At 39.2% G+C, this 19,946-nt stretch overlaps 2 protein-coding genes across 8 annotated transcripts in view; one reads left to right on the top strand and one right to left on the bottom strand.

The window, feature by feature from the left end:
* Positions 1-19,946, bottom strand: part of AQP9 (aquaporin 9) — a 40,613-nt gene that overhangs the window by 16,496 nt on the left and 4,171 nt on the right. For all 4 annotated transcript variants that reach the window (XM_009681448.2, XM_009681447.2, XM_009681446.2 and 1 more), the window contains 4 exons: positions 10,483-10,609; positions 6,964-7,101; positions 3,605-3,723; positions 1,776-1,993 (listed from right to left, as the gene is read on the bottom strand). In XM_009681448.2, coding sequence (XP_009679743.1) covers positions 1,776-1,993; positions 3,605-3,723; positions 6,964-7,101; positions 10,483-10,609 — 602 coding nt within the window. The remainder of the gene's footprint in view (positions 1-1,775; positions 1,994-3,604; positions 3,724-6,963; positions 7,102-10,482; positions 10,610-19,946) is intronic.
* The window catches only part of ALDH1A2 (aldehyde dehydrogenase 1 family member A2), a 93,306-nt gene continuing 83,996 nt past the window's right edge, over positions 10,637-19,946 (top strand). For 3 of the 4 annotated variants that reach the window (XM_068959113.1, XM_068959114.1, XM_068959110.1), the window contains exon 1: positions 10,637-11,118. The gene's annotated coding sequence lies outside the window, so the exon portion shown is untranslated. The remainder of the gene's footprint in view (positions 11,119-19,946) is intronic. The other variant, XM_068959111.1, reaches the window with a different exon arrangement.

Genomic DNA, 19,946 nt, shown 5'->3' with positions numbered 1-19,946 from the left:
TTGCGCAGCCTTTTCCCCTGGCCTGTGACTGATCCAAAGTGCCCAGCTATGTGACAAAACTCAAGTTTCCTCCTGAATCCCTACCTGGCTCTGTGCTGTAGGGTGCAGGAGTATTCCTGTCATATCATTCCCTTGAACTTAGTTGTAGCTGTGGCATTATAAATGAGGGCAGAGAGGAAAATTTCTTTGTCAATGTATACATCCCTGAGACTGCCGTAGGTTTATTCTGGTGATGACCAAAGATCTCATATCTTACTTTTTATGCTCTCACACATTTAAATGACTTAGTATGGTCTTTACAGCAGGGATGTATTTCCCCTCTGTGTATAAATCCCAAAACTAAATTAGAAGGGCCCATACTGGTACAGATGTAGAGTTTTCTTGTAATTTTTAAAGACTAGATGAGTATGACATTACGTTCAGAGAGGAGTTCCCAATTATTCTGTGACTAGACCATAGTACAGTCAGGCTTCCAAACTTTTTGGCAACGTTATAGCCAACTTTGTAAAATATGAGAGATTATAACACATAGCATTATAATTAACGTTACAGCAAACGACTATCTATAGTTAAATAGGTATGAAGGAGGAGAATCCTAAGTATGGGTTGTCACTCTGTGCGCTACTGTTTTAAGAAACAGCGCAGTCTAGTGGCGTAATGGTCAGAGCTGAGGAAGAGGAAAAGCTGGGAGATAAGGGGGTCAGAGGGTGGACCTCCAAACTGGGGCTCACAAAAGCTGTGTTATAGCCCCAGCTTTGTATCTGGCCTGTGGCCTGACTTTGGGCCCATTTCTTCTACTCTCTGTGCCTAGTTTCTTAGTTTGTACATGAAAAGCTTAGCTACTGTTCTCTTCTGCAAAGACACCTGATTTGTGTAGAAGGAAGACATACTAAATAAATACAGATTATTTGTACTTAGCAAAGTAGTTAAAATGAAATCTATTATCTGGAGCTGTCTAGCAGTCTATAGTACTTCTGGGGATTCCTACTTGTAAATAACTGGAAAAATAATTTGTATAAAAATAAACCAGAAGATCCACCTCCTGATGACAGATTAGTGTTACTTAGATATCCCAAAGCGGCTTTTACACTGGATGTGTGCAAGCAAGCTGCGGATTTGATGTGCAACTAACGAGCTGCGCATTGGGCCCGCCAAGAGAGAGTGTGTGTGCACCTGTGTGCGTGTGCACGCATGCACATGCACAGGGATTAGAAAGTGTGCTCTGAAATGTGGGAAAATGGAGGAAACTTTCTCTCATTCCCTCACTCTCTCCCAGGCAGGAAGTCAGGCTTTTAGATTGTGGTATATTTCTGCAGTAACTCAGTAGCAGTAATAGGCTGAATCAATCTGATGTGTCTGTGTTTTTCAGAGCACCCAATAAATACTCCCACCTAACTCTCTCACAATTTCTTTCTTTCTTTCTTTTGTTTTGTTTTTTTTTTTTTTGAAAGCTGCAGTACAAGAGAAGAAAGCACTTCTTTTATATATTCAGTGACCTCTAAGAACCTCTGATATTTTGGGAAGGGTCTGCTTAAAACAATGATTGATACTAGAGATAATGTGTGTTTGATTTGCCCTAGGAACAGGAAATCCTTTTTAAAGCCTGGTTCCTAGAGCACATCTGACTTAAAGTGCACAAATAGCTTTTCCTGGTATGTAAGGAATTGCCTGTATGTATATAAAGTATGACTTGGTACCATGTTGAATCAGGATCTTGCTTTCCTAGGAAGCAATTTCAGCCAAGAGCATTTCACTTCATATCCAGGCTTACTTACGTGAATACTTCCATTCCCCATCCTGCAATGGCTGTGAAGAGCCTTGGGCCTAGGTCCCTGGCTGGGTTCATGGCACAGCCGCTGTTCATTCCCAAGGAACAAGTAAGTACAATTATAAGGAGTCCTACTGCAATTGGCTCCAGGCCCTTTGGTACTCCATTATTTTTCGCGTCAAAAATAGCAAATATAGCCAGAAGAAGAACAGCTGTTGACATCACCTGGCCAATGCAAAGAAAAGAATGTTGAATAAATATGTGCAGATTCCTTCTAATAATGAAAAGAGGGGCCATGGCATCTCCATGAACTGTGGTGGCTTAGATTTGGTATTTAGATTTATCCCACTATACAGAGGAGCAAAATTTGGATCCCAGTGTCTCTCTAGCTCATAGTAATGAGGAGTTTTGAGAAAAAGACAAGAAATGTGCTGCGGACATAGCAAAAAAATTCTGCAACAGCCTGGTGTGAAAGAGTGGAGGATTTGAAAATTATCTCCTGCGTGAGGTCTGCTGTTTTGTTTCCACACTTTTTCCTATGAATTTAACAATCTAATTTATTTGATTTTTGGTGGTTCTGCTTTGCCAATACAATCAGTTGCATTGGTATAAGGTGTTTTTTATGTGATTGTAGCTTACTCTGATAAATTATCAGAATAAATATTCACATCTTTATCCAGGTATTGCGTAACACAGGACAAGCAGTAAAGTCTATAAAGTCAAAACTGAGCAACTAAAAATTTAGGATTTGCTGAAACTAGGGTTGTATGTGTAACTGTAATTTGACCTCTGTATTGCATATGCTAACAGAGCTGAGGAGGAAAATTTTCTTGGAATGATTTTCTGATGGTAGTGCTGCTCTGCTTAAATCAGATGATTTGCAAATGTTATCAATCTATCTTGTTAATAATTAACTTACGAGAAAAATAGAAAAAAATTTCAGCAATGTCAAAACATTCCATTTTCACACTGATTTTAAAGAAACTATATGTTTAGGAGTTTATTTTAAATTACTTTGTTTCAACTGTTTTTAATTCTATTTTAAAATACACATGAACAAAATGGTCTTATGGAAGGAAAAGTCTTTTGAGTGATCCAAAACAAAATTCAGAACTTGCATACAAAATTTCAAAATACAGTCTTTTTTTGAAGCTAGATTTCACAGTTTTCACATCCTTTACATAAGGAATTCCTGTGCTCCAGCAAGCCCTAGTTTTTCATAGCTCACTTATGCACTGTTTTTTTCATGTATGCCTGAAGGACCCAGGTAACTGTTTAGAAGTAGACAGGAGAAATGAAACTTCATTTTTCAATGTTGGATAGGCACGAGTGCAGAATAAAGACTGGAAATAAGATGGAGATTTTTTTCAGGTTCTCTCAGTCATTGGAAAAATAACAAACATCACAAATTCATTTGCAAAGACAAGGTTGTGTGGTATGTTAAACTGTCTGCTTAAGCACTCTTTAAGGAATAAGTCCACAAAATGGGCTGGATTTTGATGTAAATGGATGTAGCTCTGCTGAAGTTAATGGAGAAACACTGCTTTATGCTGGGAAAAGTCTCCCACACATATAGCATTAAAGGCATGTAAAGAGTACAACAATTAATATGATAAATGTGGAGAGAACAACTTGAAATTATCTTGCTTGTAAAATATAACTAAAATGTAGTCCCTGCATACAGCATTGCATTTTTCATTGCTATTGTACATAGTGATATATGACCAAAATGGCAGGCTTCATCATAGTTCTTAAACATCTATGTATTTTTTATTGCCTGGTTTTATAGCTTTCAGTATGTTTTATTTGTGCAATCCAGATAGCAAGTGTACTTACCTGATCTGCAAATCCATTTATGAGAGAGAGATACGGAGCTGGGTATGTTGCAAAGATATGTGCTGTTGCATTAGGTCCTGTGACTTCAAGTGTTCCATTGCTATAATCCATAAAGGCATCTGCAGAAAACAGCCATTACCTGGTTGTGCTCTCTATAAACATTAGGTCTTCTAGGACTAGAATATAATTGATGATGTGTGCACTCCACATTCTCCGCTGAAATTATTTTATCTGGGGGCATAGATAACATCTTTGAGATGATGTGCTAATTCATGCCCTCCTATCTCATCTCTCCTGCTGTGCATTGAAGTACTTGTTTTATGTATTACAGCTTTCAAAATGGAGCTTTACCCACCCTGTTTATTGGTCCAAAATAAGTGCAAGGGAAAGTTGTCTGATCTTGAACACATTTGCATTATTCTGTAGGAGGTGCTATATTTGGCATGATGCCCTGAGAAATCCACAGCATCCTGACTGTACTGTTGTAAAACTTCCTGAATTCCCAGCCACCAGGAATTACTGCTCTTCCTTTTGACAGTTGTGCAGTGACTTGTTCTGGGGGTGAACTCTCCTGAGAAAACTGCTCTTCTAAAGGACTTTGAATTTTTCACTCTCTGTGGGCTTTACACTCAACTGTTATGCCAGTCGTCAAAGATGGGAAGGGAGGTGCTAGCCCCCAAACTTGGGTTCTTTTTAGTATATTCAGAGTGTATTATAAATAGTATAATAAAACTTCTGCCTCAGAACAATTTGCTACCTTGACAAGCCCTGAAATGTTAGAAATAGGAAGACTCTAACACCAAGCACTCAAGAATTTGCATGAGCAGACAAGAAGAAACCCTTTATTTCACTAGCGAATCCAGCAATCAGGTCATTCATGTGAGTAAAGAAACAGCTCTCTGTCTCCCCTGGAAGTCACGGTGAGGATAATTAGCTTCTCCTGAAGGCAAGAGGTAGTGAAGAGGTCATATCTGCCTCCAATTTTTCTAGTTTTGCTTAAGGCCATGACATGGGCTCAGAATGTTCAGTAGTTCCCTTTGGTCAGGCTGTCTTGTGGGCAGTGTCGCATTATTTTGTTGCATTTAACCATAACAAAAAAAAAAGATAAGGAAAAGGAAATTTCTCAGTGGCGAATTACCCTATATGCTTTCAAAAAGGCAAGTTCAGAAGCCTAAAGTGCATGTTCCCTCACTCTTTCAGGCACATCATTGAAAATGGAAGCACCTAGCTCAAATACGTCTGTATGGGGAGGAGGGGAGTGTTGAGTTCCTATTGACTGTCACTGAGTTTTCAGTGGAGTACGAGACATTTTGGAATTACAAGCAATAGGAAGGAAAAATACAGAAGAGGTTTGGGAATTAGTAAGAACAAGAGGAGAAGAAAGTGCTTTAGCAAAGATGAAGGATATGAGAAAACATGAGAAATGAAAATCCTGCAATCCTGAATTACAGGAGGAAGTAATTGGAGGCTAAGGCAGGTTCATTGTGGAAACCTGCACACAAAAGCACCTATGGAACTTCTAAGGGTGTGCCTCCTAGCATATCTCTGTGCAAAGCACCAGTGCATGGCATGCACTAGCGCCTTGGAGACCTTTGAGAGTGGTAGATGCCATAGGTGGTCATGGGCTTGAAATGCCCTTATTGATCCATTTTTGATCCCCTCAACACACACACTTCTCTTTTCTCATCTTCATTCCCCATGCTCTGGACAAAAAAAGTGAAAAAAGAAAGGAAGCCCTTCACAGCTCCAGATGTGAGTTCCAATATAGCACCATCCTCACCCCTGACTTCTTCCTCGCTGTCCTGGTAGAACAGGATTCTGGTACAATTGCAAGTGGGAAGGCCCTCTGTTCCCCAGTCCTAACCCTAACCCTAACCCTAACCCTAACCCTAACCTTAAACCTAGCTATACCTATAGCTGTGCATGCAGCAGAGGACCGAATTCCTAGGTCCCACCACGCAATGGCACGCAGCACTGTACTGGCACCAGCCCTCACCCCAGCCTGCCAGGTTTCTGGTAAAATTTCACTTCAGAGGACCTGACCTCTAACCCTAACCCTGTGTTACCTAACTCTGCTCACAACCCTACTTCTACCTTTGACAGAGCATAGTGAATCCAACCCCAAACTCCATGTGTGTGTTAACCTCTTGCTGCATGCTGACCGCAGCCCTAATCCTAGCTATCTGGCTTGAGATTGAGGTGGTAACCCCGTTCTGGAAGTTCATACTTCCCAAACTCTAACCCTAACTCTAAGAAAGCAGCAAAAACAAGCCAAAAATAGTTACCACACTTCCTAAAGTTTTTTTCTAGTCTTGATTACTACTGGTACCAAGCAGCTAGCTGGTTTATAGTAGGCATTTTCATTCCAACTTTTTCTATGTGACCTTGAATGCCAGCCGCTCTTGTACTGGAGACAAAATCTGAACTGTCAGCAGAGAGAGGCTTTGGAGAAGGTAAACTGGGACAACAGAAGCAGAAGCTTGGAGTAAGTGACTGAAGGAACTGATCCAGCTGAGTGGATTCATCAAGTCACGGAGACTTGTGTATGTAAAGTCTGATGTGTATGTAAAGTCTGGAACAGGTTGCCCAGAGAGGTAGTGGAGTCTCCTTCCCTGGAGATATTCAAAACCCGTCTGGATGTGATCCTGGGCAATATGCTCTAGAGGTCCCTGCTTGAGCAGGGAGGTTGGACTAGATGATCTCCAGAGGTCCCTTCCAACCTAAACGATTCTGTGATTATGTGATTTACTAAGCTTTTTCTCTTTGTGGCACACCATGTAATAGAAACATGCCTCAGGATAGAAGTAATCTTTTTTTTTCCCTTTTAATATGTGGTCCCTCTGCCACTCTACCCAGCGTGCATTGCCTCTGAGAGCTATCTCTATATGGTGGTCTGCAGCTTAGTCAGGAGGGACTTGATCTCATATCCTGTAACCTTGATGAACTACATTGGTGATACTTGCCTACAGGCACTTGGATCAGGTCTTTTTAATGTTTCTAATTTGCTTGGAAGATGGATAGCCCCATATCCTGGCTATTAAGTAATTTAAAATCCTTACTGAGAAATACATGATCTCAGAGTATCTAATTTCCCATGAATAATTTTTCTAAATTTCAGAACATTTCCTGGAGTATTAGTGTTTCAGAATCTAAGTTTTAGGATATTTGGAATGTTTGAGCCTTTTTCCCTTCAAACTTTTTATGTTTCTTCCTTTCTTCTTTATGGCTTTAGCTTCATTCCTGCCATTAGCTGTGTGTGAACAGAGCCCTCTGCTTGCTTGGTGTTCATTGAAAAATTGGGGCCTTAGAGACTGCCTGACCTCTAGTTTGTCCTGTGAACATGTCTAAGGTGTACTCACCGTAATAAATCCCGAAGACAGCTGCTGCTCCAACAAATGCTCCCAGGAATTGTGCTAATATGTAAATTGGTAATTTGGTCCATTTTAATCTTCCAGTCACGCACATGGCTAATGAAACTGCTGGGTTTATGTGACCACCTGAAAAATAAATCACAAAATAATAGTCATATGAATGACTCAGATACATGGGAATAGGTGAAGGATTTGTAAGAATGTGGGCACTTTTGAGCATGAGACTGCATGCATGGTCTCCTGGAGGTTATTTTGCAATCAAATGCTGAATGCAATTAAAATGAAGCAAACTGGATGAAATAAGAAATAAAAAAATCAGAAGGACAATATCCACCAAGATCCATCTTCCCTCCTGGTGTTTGCAGGCTGTGCTATGTATTAGACTGCAGTCTTACAGTTCATAGATCTATGGACAACTTTACTAGAAAAAGCCTAAAACTGACCCATCAGTTGTGGTGGAAGAGTCCATCATTCTGCAAGAACTCTTTTCAAGGGCTTTGGGTTTTTATTTGCTTTTAAGGGAGGAGCGGGGCCGCAGGATATTCATTCAGCTTAGCAAGTATGTAGTAAGATTAAGGACTATTACTGACTTGAGCCAAATCTGGACTACCCTCAGGGAAAGATGGATTTAAGTCATGTTTATATTCCCCTCTTCAGTCTTCAGGAACACAGAAACTTAGTTTTCATGAGCATAAAATAAAATAATGCTAGGGCTGTGCAGCTTCATGCTGATTGCTGGTGATCTACACCCAGATGAAATCCAGGGGACAGCAGTGCATAGATCCTAATCACATATTTTCATCAAGCTCTTAGATCCTCCAGGAAGGTCCTTGATAAGGAAGCTGATGAAGTAGCTGTACCTAATCAGAGAATTTTGTTTCCTATGTCATTTCTTAGTATTCTTTCTTAGTATTTAGGAGTTGTTGCACCTAAACTCTGACAAGGTAGAGATTGAAGATGATTCCAGCAGCACTGGAATTCATTATGACTATTTTATTATCAGAATCTAAAACATATTTATTTTTATGTCATGTGCTAATGATTTGCCTGAACATCTTTTATTAACATAGAAAAAAGTGTTGAATGCTTTTGGAATACTTCATTTTGCACAAATATGTACTTGATGCCTAAGAAATACATATTTCTTGCCAAATCAACAGACAGATGAAACAGTACTCCACAGTGAAAATACACTAAATCTAAATTTTTCAAGGACATAGCAGATCCATTGCTTAGCTTTCAAGTAAAGTCACATTTCAACCTACATGGTTATCAGAAAAAATGATGGCCTTCGTCTTTAATAAAATAGCTAAAAGAGGGTGACCTTCGTCTGTCAAAGGACAGTGATGGAGAAAGGGCCTCTATGTACAGTTCCAGTGTTTGCTTGCACTTCAGGTCACTGAGTCGTCATCTTATGAAATCCAGGCACCTTTGATACATAATGAACTGACAAACACAGATAACAAGCTGGATAAAACCTCCTTTGTATCATTTCCAAAACTCTGACCTAGTAGCATCAGTCCTGAATTAATTTTGAATTCCCCTCTGTGTTTCAAATTCTTCAGCACAGAGCAAATAGATGGATGGCACCTTATTTAACAGCCCTTCATGGGAATTTTGATAAATTGTTGTCTTGTCTTTTCTTCTTTACTCTGGCTGAAATGAATCATTTTTCTTTCTTTCAACACCTGTTATAGTTTCCCACCGGTATATAATACAGGGTGATTACAAAGCCCAGGACAAGTCATAATAATACTAGAAATGGCTGATTAACATCATATTTGCAAAGGGAAAGTCTCGATGAAGGCCCTCATCTTGATGCAGGGGAGATAAACAATTCTTGGTTCTTGTGCCATTAGCAGTGTTATGATGAAAAAGAAAAAATGGCAGCTTTGGAAAATGTGTTCCCCATATCATCATAGTTACAGCAATCACAATCACGAGTTTCTTGGAAAGGTTAAGTTTGAAAAAATGGTGGGAAATTACCTAGACATTGACGAAAATGAGATGGAGGAAAACCCAGAAAGGGAAATTTCCTAGATAAAAGAGCTCAAATTCACCAAGTGTCCAGACCATCTATTTTATGCTACTGTGGATTTAGAATTTCAGACAGAGCAGATGCAAAATATTTCAGCAGTACTTAACCATGAGATGCCGAAGGTCCATAGAATTTACTAGCAAGGCAATACAGGAAGTGGTATTCTAAAATGTCCACCAGTAATCAGATGTTGGATTGTCACGACCTACTGAAATATCTGTTTCTGTTCTTTCACAGGGAAAATGCTCTGCATGCAGAATCCTTTGTGATGGGAAAAGCACAGGAAGCACAATAGTGCAGCCTCTGCCCTGCTGGAATTGAACTCTAATCTTCTATATAATAGAGGTGGACGTCCCTTAAAGATGCAAATGTAGGAAAGGTTAGTGTCTTTCCTGGTTATTTTAGTGACACTACTTTAGAAGATTTTAACTGCCTACATGTAAACCAAGAGCTGCAGTTAAATGTTGTTCCGATAATAAGAATATAGTGGTAAATTAACTTTGCATGGTATTAATGAGCTGTTCTAATCAGTTTCAGTGGCAGTAACAAGAGTGCCTCTTTCACAGTACCTTGAGCATTTTCTAAAGTGAACTTAGAAACGTCCTCATGTACACTGTCTTTGTAAAAGAATTTGTACTCTTTGTAAAGGAGAAGACAAATAGCTGCAGTAATTTCTGCTAGAGCAACTGATTATAATGGCCCAGTCATACCTACATACCCAGATGAACTTTGCTCTTTTCATGAATGGTCAGAAATTCCTGCATGACAACTGGAGTACAAGCGAACAAAGGGGCAATGACAGTATATTGACAGCGTATCACAAAATGCATCTCCAATACTGAATCTTCTTGCTTTTTTGGTTGTCTGTAATCTACTTCTTCTAAGAACAAGCAGACTGACTTTCTTTTAAAATTTGGGACAAGGAGCAGACTTGCTATTTTAATGCCTTTCGTAGGACATGGAGAGATGTGACTGTACTCTGTAAGCATGAACTCTGTTGGTTATACCCATCATTGGGTCTTTCTGCCTTCTGTCTATCTGGCAACCATTTTGGCTGGCAATAGCTGGATTCTATATGCTTTTCCTGGTCACTTCCTTAAATGCAGTTCCTGTGCTGTCCAGGATCATTCCTATTGACAGAAATTTTCAAGGCAGCACCAAGCAGATTTCTGGTTTGCAAAGCCAGAAATCTTATCATGGCTTTTATCATGAAAGCCAGAGGTCTGCCAACAGTTACATGCTACTGTAGTTCAGATCAGAATTTGGTGGAAGAATTTCTTAAACACCAAAAATGGTAGGAAACAAGAAGAACACAAAAGATTTAGTAGAGAAACTGATACAGATTCTGCTGTAGTGGTGCTTGCTATTACTAATAGATAATTGTTTATACCATGAAATGGAAGTAATTTAATAAGGTGTTTTCAAAATTGTAGCAACGAATGCTCTACAAGAAAAAAGAAGTCACTTACCAGAAACCCCCCCAGACACGTACACTGCCATGGTGACTGCCACTGCAAATCCAACAGATACTGTCATGGGCCCGCCATGGGCTCCTCGACTAAGGACAGCCTGCCCCACACACCCACATCCGAGCGCCTGTATTTTAAGAGATAAGTAAAATCATGAGCATATATGTTAAATGTTATTAATTGGTTTATAACTCTTGTTGCTGTCCAGATATAGCTGAAAATGTTGTTCAACTGTTGAAAAAATGCTGGAATTTGAAATTAGTGGCATGTGTGCTATTATTGCCTTTGTTGCAATGAACATTTGCTCTTCATTTCCCCTGCTCTGTGACTGGGAAGAATGTCTGCTAATGAGGACCTGGAGTATTAATTATCATGTGATAAATCGGAATCATGCTCTGTAAACAGCAAGAAAGTGTTTATGACACTTTCTTTTCTTGCTTTAAAAGTCAGTGAAACGTATGCTGCTCCTTCTCTCTGCTTGTATTTGATGTACATAGTACTTGTATGCTCTCTCCCCAGAAAACACTTTTCAACTACAGTGGTGATACACAGCTCAGAACACGGAGCCTGCACAAGACTCACAGCCTCTGCAATGAATCTCTGCATCTGAAAGTGGAGAGGGAGTTAATACTGTATGTAAGTTTCAAGTTCCAGATTATTATTATAGACAGTGAAAATATTATTATAAAAGTCAGGAAAGAGAGATCAAAAAGCTTTTAATGTCTCATGCTGAAACCCTGGGAAGAGAAAACTCTCTGGATATTGTGGTATGTGTTACCATTATGGTGTCTTGATATCTTGTCCTATCAAAATACGAACAGCTATACCTTAATATCTTTTATTTAAAATGAACGCAACAAAGGAGAGAGAAAGTTGGAACAGCTAGAACGATTCTGAGGGATGTAGCAAGGATCAAGACTTAGGCCAACAGAAGTGAAAATCTAGCAGTTGTTATGGACTGAGGGAGAGAGAAGACAAGACAGGGCAAATCCTGGAGAAATCAGGCAAATGATGTTTGTAGCTTCATAGTTTGAACAGGTTCAAAAATAAGTGGTTACTTATGCTTCTGAGGAATTTATTTTCCCTTTGCTGCCCCCAGCGAGCTTTCTGCCAATGCCAAGAGCAGGGCAGGTTCTAGGGAGAAGAAGAGCTGCTCTGGTGGTGGGGCATGACTGAAGATCTGGCTCGGACTAGCCTCACGCTATTCTAGGGTGCGCCAATAGTCAAGAAGTCTCAAGGTGCTCTATTGGCCCTGCAGCTTGAACAGTTAGCTCAAGTGGGAATATCTGAATACACTGAGAACATTGGAATGTTCTCCATGGATTTAAAGTAACTTCCATTTTCTGCTGGTTCTCTTCAGAATGAAATTCAGCAAAGCATTTAAATATGTGCTTAAGATCACCTTTATTCAGTTCTAAGCTTGTGCTTAGCCTCAGGCATGTGTTTAAGTCCTGTTGAAGTCAGTAGGAAAGACTTTTGAAGGCACAAAGGGCCTTTAGTTTAAGATAGGCTGGCTGGTCCATTTCTGCTGGAAATCAATGTCTGTCTTTGAAAATCTCCTCTTTAAATCTATGCCTAAGAGCTTCGCTGAATAAGGACCCAACACTCTATGGAAGATACCAAACAATAACTGTAGTCTGAAATTTTTTTTCTTCTTTGCAAATGTAAGTGTATCTAACATGATCTGAATCATAACATTCCTGGGATGTGACTAGGTTTATCTTTAGCAACTTTAATTACTTTGATGTGAATATGGATGTTTTTTGTCCTCCTTTTCATGGTACACAGCAATCTGATTTTGATTTTTTCCATAAAATCATTGCATCTTAGCCAATGCAGTTGCTTTGGTCAAGCTCTTTGCCTCACTTAAGTATTTTCCCATTACTGTGTGACACTAATGACTGTATTGCAGATGCCCTTATTAAGTTTGCTTATTTGAATACTTAAAATGTAATTCTTGGAGAAATACTTATTTTCAGTTGCAAGACAGTTCTGTTCAGATACTATGCAATGTAACAGGAAAACCTCTTCTGCCTAAAGAAATAGACTGTACCAAAAAGATTTGGCAATAGAGGTTTAACAAGCAAATCCTGCTAGAATAGATGCAATTTAAACAGGCAAAATCGTACTTTTGGTTCCATTATTTCCCCAAGGGTTTTAACTAATACAGAAATGTGCTAGAAAAACTCTCAACAAAATTACACTCTTAACCAGCTTGGCAATGCAGACAACGTTTCTGGTATAAAAGTACCCTGCGACTCTGTGTCATGTACCCAGGTGCAGTTCTTGCCTTGAGGTTATAATCATGCAAGCAAACAAAACACTGTACGGTGCCAAAGTATTACAGCTGTTGGGATATCTTACGGATAGAGTTGTGTTAGCCATAGTTCAGTGGACTGTATAATTGGAAGCTACAAGACAGATATTCCAAGCAGCAGTCAGCTGCTGTGCAGTGGATGACATATACCTATGCTGCGCATTTTCTCATTGCAATTAGCAGGGCATACCTAATAATTGGAATGGTAAGCACAAATGCACATACAGATATTAAAACACAAAACAAAGTACATTTTAACTGTTCACAGATGCAATTAGTTGTTTTCTGAAACTTCACATGAAACAATTGTACTCATCATATATTCATATGTTAAATGAATATGAGATGAATGGGTATCCTGGAATTTATAAAGTTTTAGATTAGAGCACAAGACTAGAGGAGGTGGAAGTAGTGTGCTCTAACTTTCATTTTCCAGACTTCTCAAAGGTAGTAAGTAATCCAGAAATTGCACAAGGCGAGGTTTAGTGACAGGCATGGCTCAGACGCAGCACAGGTTCAGGGCTAGTCTGGAGCTCTGGGCGCAGTGGGGCAAGTGCAGTTTGCATTCACCATTTGCATTTAGGCAAGTAGTTAGATCTACAGGTATGCACAAGTGTTCTGAAATGGCATAGACAAAATTTTGCAGATTCAGAAAAGAGGCCATTCTTCTGAAAATATTACCCTTTTCTGTAAGGAAGGTGAAAAAAAGAGGACAGGAACGGGGGAGATGGGTATAGAAGAGGATAAAGGATAGTAACCACATAAAAATTCATGGAAAGAGGAAAGGAAATAACGGGGGTGGGGAAGGGAGGCTATGGCCTTCCTTCCCTGATTACCAGACCAGAGGAATATCATACAGTAAAAGCCATGTAGTTCTCTTGCCTAATAGCTGCTGCTCTGCCAGTCATAAAAAAAAAATGCAATTCCAGATGCTCTGTTTTTCTTTTAACCAATCTTAGAAGCTGAATCTGCAAACAGAAGGCATACAAGCCAGCTTGCACACCACTGCACTGGCTGCCTGCTCATGCACAGTGAGTGAGCGCGGACTATCATAGGCACAGTCAGCACGTGCCCATTCAGGGGTGAGGGAAATGGGAACTAAACCCGCAAATTTGGACCATGCCATGGTAATATTTTCTCCACCTGCTATCTGTTTAAGAAGGAGAGAGAATTTTTTTCCTCATACGCACACTGTGGCTAGCTCAACATAACCGGGAACTACCACCTAATCACAGGATTACCTGAGCTGCAGTTTAAAGCTTGTGAGTCTCTGCTTGGCTGAGTTAAGACCAACAAGATCATCAAGTTGTAACTAAATATTCTAAGTTTCCAGGCCAAGCTCAGTCGTTAGCTACACCCACGCAGGCTCATTGACTGAAGCACGCAGATTCGATAGGAGTTTGATTTCAAGTAGAATATAGTCAAATATCCTTATCTTATCTTATGTTTCCAGGTTTTCATCATCTTAGCAGCTGTGTATAGCCGATCTGCTTAAATCTACTGAAGTAGCTTCAGTACTGACTTTTTGTTCACAAAGTAGTAAGATTACTGTCATAAATAACATGTAGTTCGTCTGGGTGTGGAATAGCTGTTTGCTCATTCTCTGCCAAAAAAACTTGCTTCGTGGAGATTAGATCATTTTCTTTGTCTTGGGTAATAAGGCTAATGTTAGGAAAGGAAAACAACTGGTCTCCTATGAGCATAAAACGTGCTGTTATTCCCTGACAGCTTGCAGAACTTTATCTGTGTCCCACTCATCAGGGAGACCAAAGATTACTGTTCCTCCATCTGTGCTATTTTCAGGATTTTTGCCGATGCATGTCATAGCATTTTTCAGTATAAGTAGGATTTCCTGCAAGATCCAGATCCAGAATTTCAGAGAGTCGATTTTACTTCTTAGCCTCTAAAGCCTTAGGAATCTAGAGACACAGTGCTTATTTAAAATGGCCCCTTCTCATCAAACAGATCTAGGGTTAGTGTGTATTCATAGCCATACCCTCTTACTGTAACAGTAAAGACGAGTTTCCTGCTTTTTAGCAATGTGGAGACAATGATGAGTGTTTTGTTACATCTTGTGCATCACCAGCTGCCAAGCGGTGGATGTCCCTGAGGGCAGAGGATGGCCTCCCTGCTCACACAATTGATGATGCCCTACTAGAAGAAAATGATTCAGCATGGTACAAGGAATCCAGAGCCAGAAGTTACAAAAAATCATATTTTAATTGTAAATGCTTTCAATTCAGAAACACTGGAGAAATAGTTTAAGAATTTTATTTTAGTTAGTTTTCAGGACTGAGCCATAAACAGCTACAGTTGATTATGAAGAATCTCCAGGGATCACTCCACCACTTCACAGTTTTGTGTAAGGATGCCTTTGTTCAGGGAAGACAGCAACCCTGCCCATTTCCACACAGCACTCCCACCTGTGTCCTCCTACTCTTCCCCAGACAGGCATTTCCTGCTAGCCAGCAGCTTGTCTGCTCCCCTGTTCAGGCTGGATGGACCTGTGGTGTTGGTCTGGAGTCTGCGTATGTGTGTATGTTCCTGCATAGAGCTTTGACGAGGACGTGCTCTGAGGGCAGTGCAATGTGTTAGGCTACAACTGCTTACTGTGAGAGTTCTTCTGCTGTCCTAAAGTAACCCCCTCTGCGGGTGCGGAAGCAGGAGGGCATTGCAGGGATGCCCCAGCACACGAGGGAGAGCCCTGCCATGCCACTGCTAAGGGAAACCTCTGTGATTTCTCCAAACAACAGCCAGACTCAGCACTGCTGGTTTAGCCCTTATAAGCAGCGACACCAGAGGAAAGAGTCAAAGGGTCCTTTGGGGCTTGGGAGAAGTGGTTGCACTTGCCCTTCACTGCAAGTGGGGTCTCACCAACCCAAATTGCCCGTGAAAATGTAGAGGGTTGTTTTTGTTTTTCTTCAGTCTCGTGGGCTTTATCCCCCCGTTAACATTTCCAAATACAGTCAATTTGAGTGTTGCTTATAAAAGTTGTCACATAAAAGGCTGATTACTAAATTGATGGTGTCCTTCTAAAAGTATATATTTTGAGGTGTACTTTAGAACACATTTTCATTTCTAATCCCATTATTTACAAAGCAATTCTGCTTAGGAATTTATACACTGCGTTTTATAATAAGGTGTTATATAATGGATTAGAAATTCTTTACATACAGAGCTATATTTTTGCTGTGTTTGTGTATTATCTGTGGCTATGGTCCAGACTGGGCTCCTTAAGCATTCCTCCAGCAGGGATAGTAACACTAACAGCCACAGTAACAGAGGCACATGTTAGATCTACTAGCGTTCAAGGCATGAGCTCTGCAAGAATCCAAGTCACAAAAATCTCCTATCTTCCAGCAAAGGGCAATTTTCATCTAATGTGCTGTTCTCGTATTTGCCATCTTTAGTCAAACCAGATAGTACTTACAATTTTTAAGGTGAGATAAAAATACAGCCTACCAGTCAAGCAATTTTTAAATACTTTAAAGCCACATGGCTCTTATATTATCATTAATTACATATTGGGGGTGGGGTGGGGGGGTCTGTACATTACAATTTAATCAAAGTTGGAATAATAAAAAATTGCTATATCCGTTCTCCTGATGATCCCCTGGGACTCAAACAATATCCTCTTGGGTTCAAATGGATTTCCCTTTGTTTTTTTCAGACTTACTATCTAATAAAATAAGGGTTTGGAATAAAAACTTATCATTTAGGTAATTAAATAGTATAGACATAAGCCCTAAAATGATTGCCATTTTGAAACTGTTTTTTTTAATGACAGAAAGCATTACTGCTTGGAGACATGAATGTAAATTTAATAAGGCTTTGGATGAAATGTATATATTAAGGCTTTAAAACATATAAAGATCTGGTTCAAATTGCTCTGTGGGAAAAAATACAGTGAAAATATTGAGGTACAGACTATGCTGTGTTATATAAACTGACGCTTTAAAATTTTTCTTATTGCTTTTGCACATGCAATAGGAGACAAATAAAAGGTTGAAGTCACCTAGAGAGAATGCAAAGGCCTGCATTCTCTCATATTTTATTAAGATTAGTACTCTTCATCCTGAAATATTAAAATGCTTTTCTGTCCTAAGTTATGTAGGACAACTGGCTTGAGCCAATTTCTTCAAGGAAATTTGTTTTTATTTTCTTACTGAGTTTTAGAAATTCAGGAGAGAAATGAAATGAAACATTTCAGATTAAGATACAAATTTTCATGAGTGAAACATGGCTGATTACAAAGATGCTAGGAAGCAAAGACTAGGCAAGGGAAGAAAAACTTACCTAGTAGCTTCTTGAAGAGAAAAAGAGTATATTCAGGTGCTGCTTCCCTCCCAGGTTGCTCATTTACTCTTGAGCTGAGATGTGCTTTTCCGCTTTGCTTCCTATACCAACTAAAAAGATTATAATCTTTCTATGCTGTTAAAATGTGTTCTGTCTTTGTAATGGTGCTTGGGGAATCACACCATTCAGAGATAGTGCAAGAGCAGGAACTGCAGTTTCTGAGAAAGGTTTTCTATCATCTCTTAGGAATATAAGGGTATGTATGTCCCTTCTCTCCTTTGGGTGCAGGAACGGGGTGGCTGGTTCTTTGCCATGCCGTCATGTTGGGAGCGCAGGTCCCGAGTAATTAATGTTTTGCTATGTTCTCTTTGTAAGCTGGTTTTACTGAAAAATAAGCCATGTTTTTGAGATGAAAGTGTGCATTTTTAGTAAGTTTAGGAATGGAGTAGAAGTAACTGAGTGAAGTTTGCCACTACACTAGACCGCGGACTAGAGAGCTCACTAGAATTCACTTTTATGCTGTGTGGTTCATCGTTTTGAACTGCTGAGATCACAAAAATGTAAGCTTACTGTATGGCATGACATTCATTTATTATCTTTCATTCTGCACTTCAGCTGTTTATGACAGTTTCAAAAAGTTTTGTGCTCTATTACTGTTTCTTAATGTGGCTAAACTTTTGAAAGACCAGCCTGTAAATTTGTGTCTGTAAAACTTAAACTTGTATTTTGCACTCGCAGTTGAATGTTGGAAGGATGCAAACCTTCTGTGAGGCTAAGAGAGAGTGCCTACACTTTAGTTCTACAGATGCAAACTTTCTGGGGAAAAAAAGCATGTACAAAAATGGTCTTGGAAAATTAAGTTCAACTTACTTACTGGAACCGCTTGGTTAAACTATAAAAGCTGTGTTGGGGCTGATGTTGCAAAAATGAAGATAATTCTCTTTTAAAACCTTCATACGATACAGGACATTTGAGTCACCTAAAAGTTTAAAATGTCATATACTGGAAAAAACAATAACCACAATTTTTGCATTTTGTTTTGTATTGAAAAAAAGGATTTCCTGTGACTTTTCAGAATTATTTGCAGCAGTAAACATTTCAGGGTAAAAGAACATTAGGTAACCTTGCTTTCAGTTCTTTCACACTACTAACTATTCAGCTGAATTAGAAAGAAAGAACTCAGTGAGATGTAAGTGTTGTCTGGAATAAAAAGTTAATTGATTTTGATGATCGTAAAATTATGGAAAGAATAGCAATGTGTAAGAACACCTCTTTTCACATAGCACAGCTGAGGACCTTTGTTACCACTTTGACTTCTGTTTGCAATGCTGATTTAAATATGATTGCAAGAAAGAGGAAGAGCTTGATTCTTACTTGGTTTGCACATCATCAACAGAATCGTTAGCAGAATTTCATTTATTCAAAGTACACACGGCTGGTATATTTGCAGAAACAGGAAGGACTCTCTGAGTTTGTGATGACAGGGAAAAAAAGCATCTTATTCCCCTAAATTGAGCAGTTTTGCTGTAGAAGTGCAAGATTAGATTCTATGACATTACAGTCATGAGTGACTATTATTATTTACTGTTTGTACCACAGTATTATGGCTAGAAACCCTAATATATGGAACACTATGACATAAAGCCGCTTTTCAGAGTATAGCCATTGCTGAGGCCCATGGTATTTGTAGCTTTATATAATATTAAAAAAGGTGTTGCATGACATATCAAAATGTCAGGTATAAATATATTTTCATAACCGTTTTATGTAGTTTTGACAAACTTGTCTGACAGCTAATTATACAAGATACTGTACTCCACAAAAGTCAGCTGCTAATGGCAAACCAGGTAGCTGTTAGAGGCTAGCTGTTGATTTTCTTTTGTATGTTAAAAATTGCTGAAAATATGTGAAAAATTGCTGTTTCATCCTATACAAAGAAAGGGTCTCCCTTTCACATATTCAATATTTAGAACAAAATAATGTAAGTCTTCTTTATTTTAAAATTTCTAAGTAGTAATTTTGTGTTAAAGGCTAAACACTTTTCTCATTTAAGAAGTAAGTGATCAAAAGCTGCATCTGCTATCATGCAATAATATGTAATAAGGATTCCAGTGCATGTTTGGGATAATGGATATATGTTACTGTGCATATTGTAACTAATGTACACTAGAATCTAGCGCCACAAAAAGGAAAATATGGAAAAGTTGCTTAAATTTTAATCTTCCCCTTGACCGAGCAAATCCATAGTATGTCATACTTAAAGATTTTTCAGGCAGGAATAAACTTCCCAAAAGACCAGGAGTGGTAACTTCCATAATGAAGTGGGCAGAATACAAAAATAAGACCAAAAGATTTTGATGAGCAAAAGATAAATAGCATTCTTTCTCATTAGTCAGACTATATGCAGTGTGGGATGTCACGCACACAACTCTGCACATGCCCTTTGCTGACTGCCATGTCTATGCATGCACAAACATAAAAACATTTGCTTCAGTGCGAATTTTGCAAGAGGCTCTCTGCCTCCAGTTGGAGGCTGGCTTTCGTGAACCTATTTTATTTCGGTGGGACCATTCGTACTGAAACGAGTGGGAACATTCATACCAACATGCTCTGTTCTCCATGTACTGCAACAGTAACAACTGAGGATGATAACATCTTAATTTGTTCTGACGCAGTCTTAGGCACTTATTTGACTATGTTCTTAGACAAGCCATTGAACGGAGAAGTCTGCATACACACTACGTGCTTGTCCTTATATCCTAAATGGTAGTCTGTCTTCTGTTTGAGCAAGGAAATGTACTCTGCCCTGGACTTGGGAGATACTGGCTCCTGTGCAGCTCCCTTCTGGGAA

This window comes from Struthio camelus, chromosome 12, assembly GCF_040807025.1.
Source record: "Struthio camelus isolate bStrCam1 chromosome 12, bStrCam1.hap1, whole genome shotgun sequence".
Lineage (NCBI taxonomy): Eukaryota > Metazoa > Chordata > Aves > Struthioniformes > Struthionidae > Struthio > Struthio camelus.
Note: the sequence above shows the minus strand (reverse complement) of the source record. Positions and strands in the feature narration are given on the sequence as shown.